The sequence below is a fragment of the Nicotiana attenuata genome, unplaced genomic scaffold, assembly GCF_001879085.1.
Source record: "Nicotiana attenuata strain UT unplaced genomic scaffold, NIATTr2, whole genome shotgun sequence".
In the NCBI taxonomy this organism is placed as follows: Eukaryota; Viridiplantae; Streptophyta; class Magnoliopsida; order Solanales; family Solanaceae; genus Nicotiana; species Nicotiana attenuata.
The window spans coordinates 151,114-152,732 of record NW_017671594.1 but is presented as its reverse complement, the minus strand read 5'-3'; the positions used below and the strand labels follow the sequence as shown (position 1 = coordinate 152,732).

Below are 1,619 nucleotides of genomic sequence, written 5' to 3'. Positions count from 1 at the left end.
AATACTCAATTATAGCCTACGATCAATTTCCCAGAAGATGAAAGAAAGCATGCTCGAGTTCCAAGCAACCACATGAGAAGATGTCCATAACCTCTACTAATCAAAGATAAGGATAGAAGATGATCAGCTCGAGTTCCCGACACCAACCAAAGGTCGGGATCGAGAAAAGAACAGGTAAAAATCAGCAGAAGACTTTGATGCAGATCGGCAGTCTTCTAAGGGTTGTTTCTTGCCTTACGAGAGGGCCGAAGGACGCAACATCAAGGGATTACATTCGGTGGATAGGTTCTCCCCCGATAGAAGGTTTGACCATGACCGAAACAACAGGTCGTTGCAGGACAAAGAGGTATCGAGTTCCCGGGATTCCACTATCCCAGGCTGTTCGAGTATAATTTCAATGTCAGCATAGTGGAGCTGGTATCAGTGATGAAGAACATCAAGGAAGCACGGTTACCGAGGAAGATAAGATCTGATCCCACTCAGAGGGATCCTAATTTATGATATAAATATCATGGGACTAATGGCCACCAAACTGGGGACTTCCGACATCTGCTCGAGGAGGTAGCAACACTGTTGAAAAATGGCCAGCTCAGGGAATTCTTAAGCAACCGGGCTAAGAACAGTTATGGCCGCAGCCGAAATAATACAGAGCCCTCGAAGATAGGGGAAGACCCTCCTCGGCTAACTATCAACATGATTTTCGGGGGGAATGAGATTTACGGTGTAACCTTCTCGGCACCGAAAATGACAAAGGTGTCGGTGACTCATAGCAAGAGACTCCGGGAAGACGCCGAAGACGACATCACCTTCATAGAAGAAGACGCCGATGGACTCCTTTTGCCATGCAACGATGCCCTGGTAATTTCTCTTAACGTTCTAGATTTCAATATTAAGTGTGTTTTGGTAGACTCAGGAAGTTTAGTCAACGTCATTCAATGGAGAGTGCTGGAACAAGCCAAGCTAACCGGAAGCATCATTCCGACAACAAAACTCCTCGCCGGATTCAACTTAGCAAGTGTGACGATCCGGGGGGAGATCTTGTTGCCCACGAACATCGAAGGGGTCATGAAGACTACCTTAGTTGCAGTGGTGGACAACGAAATGGGCTATAACATAATTCTCGGTAGACCATGATTACATGAGATGAAAGTCGTGCCATCAACATATCACCAAACGCTGGAATTCCTACCCCAGAGGGAATCAAACAAATAAGAGGGGATCAACCGGCAGTAAGGAAAATGAATGCGGTATCGGTTTTCAGCAGTAAAGGGAAGGAACTCAACGCATAGTAATTACAGGAACCGACGCCTGCTCTCGAGCCAAGTAAAGATGATAAAGGGGAGGTGTCGTCGGAACCCCACCAGGTACCAAGATAATTTCAGGTACCGGAAGAGACAGACGCAACCAAATCTACAGCGGAAGAACTCGAACAAGTGGCCTTGTTAAAAAAATTCATGGAGAGAAAATTCCACTTGGGGACAGGCCTCAACCCTGAGCTCAAGTCAGAATTTATTGATTTTCCTAACATTAACATTGATTGTTTTGCATGGTCGCACGCGAATATGACAGGTATCCCGATAGAGGTGGTCGTGCACAAGCTAAGCCTGGACCAAAGTATC

General features: G+C 46.2%; 1 protein-coding gene across 1 annotated transcript; it reads left to right on the top strand.

Moving 5' to 3' along the window:
• Positions 1 to 311: 311 nt before the first annotated feature.
• On the top strand, positions 312 to 1,134 carry LOC109209178. The gene is made up of 2 exons (XM_019372387.1): positions 312 to 386; positions 562 to 1,134. Exons 1-2 carry the CDS (start codon positions 312 to 314, stop codon positions 1,132 to 1,134), a joined length of 648 nt encoding a protein of 215 aa, XP_019227932.1.
• The last annotated feature ends 485 nt before the right edge of the window (positions 1,135 to 1,619 follow it).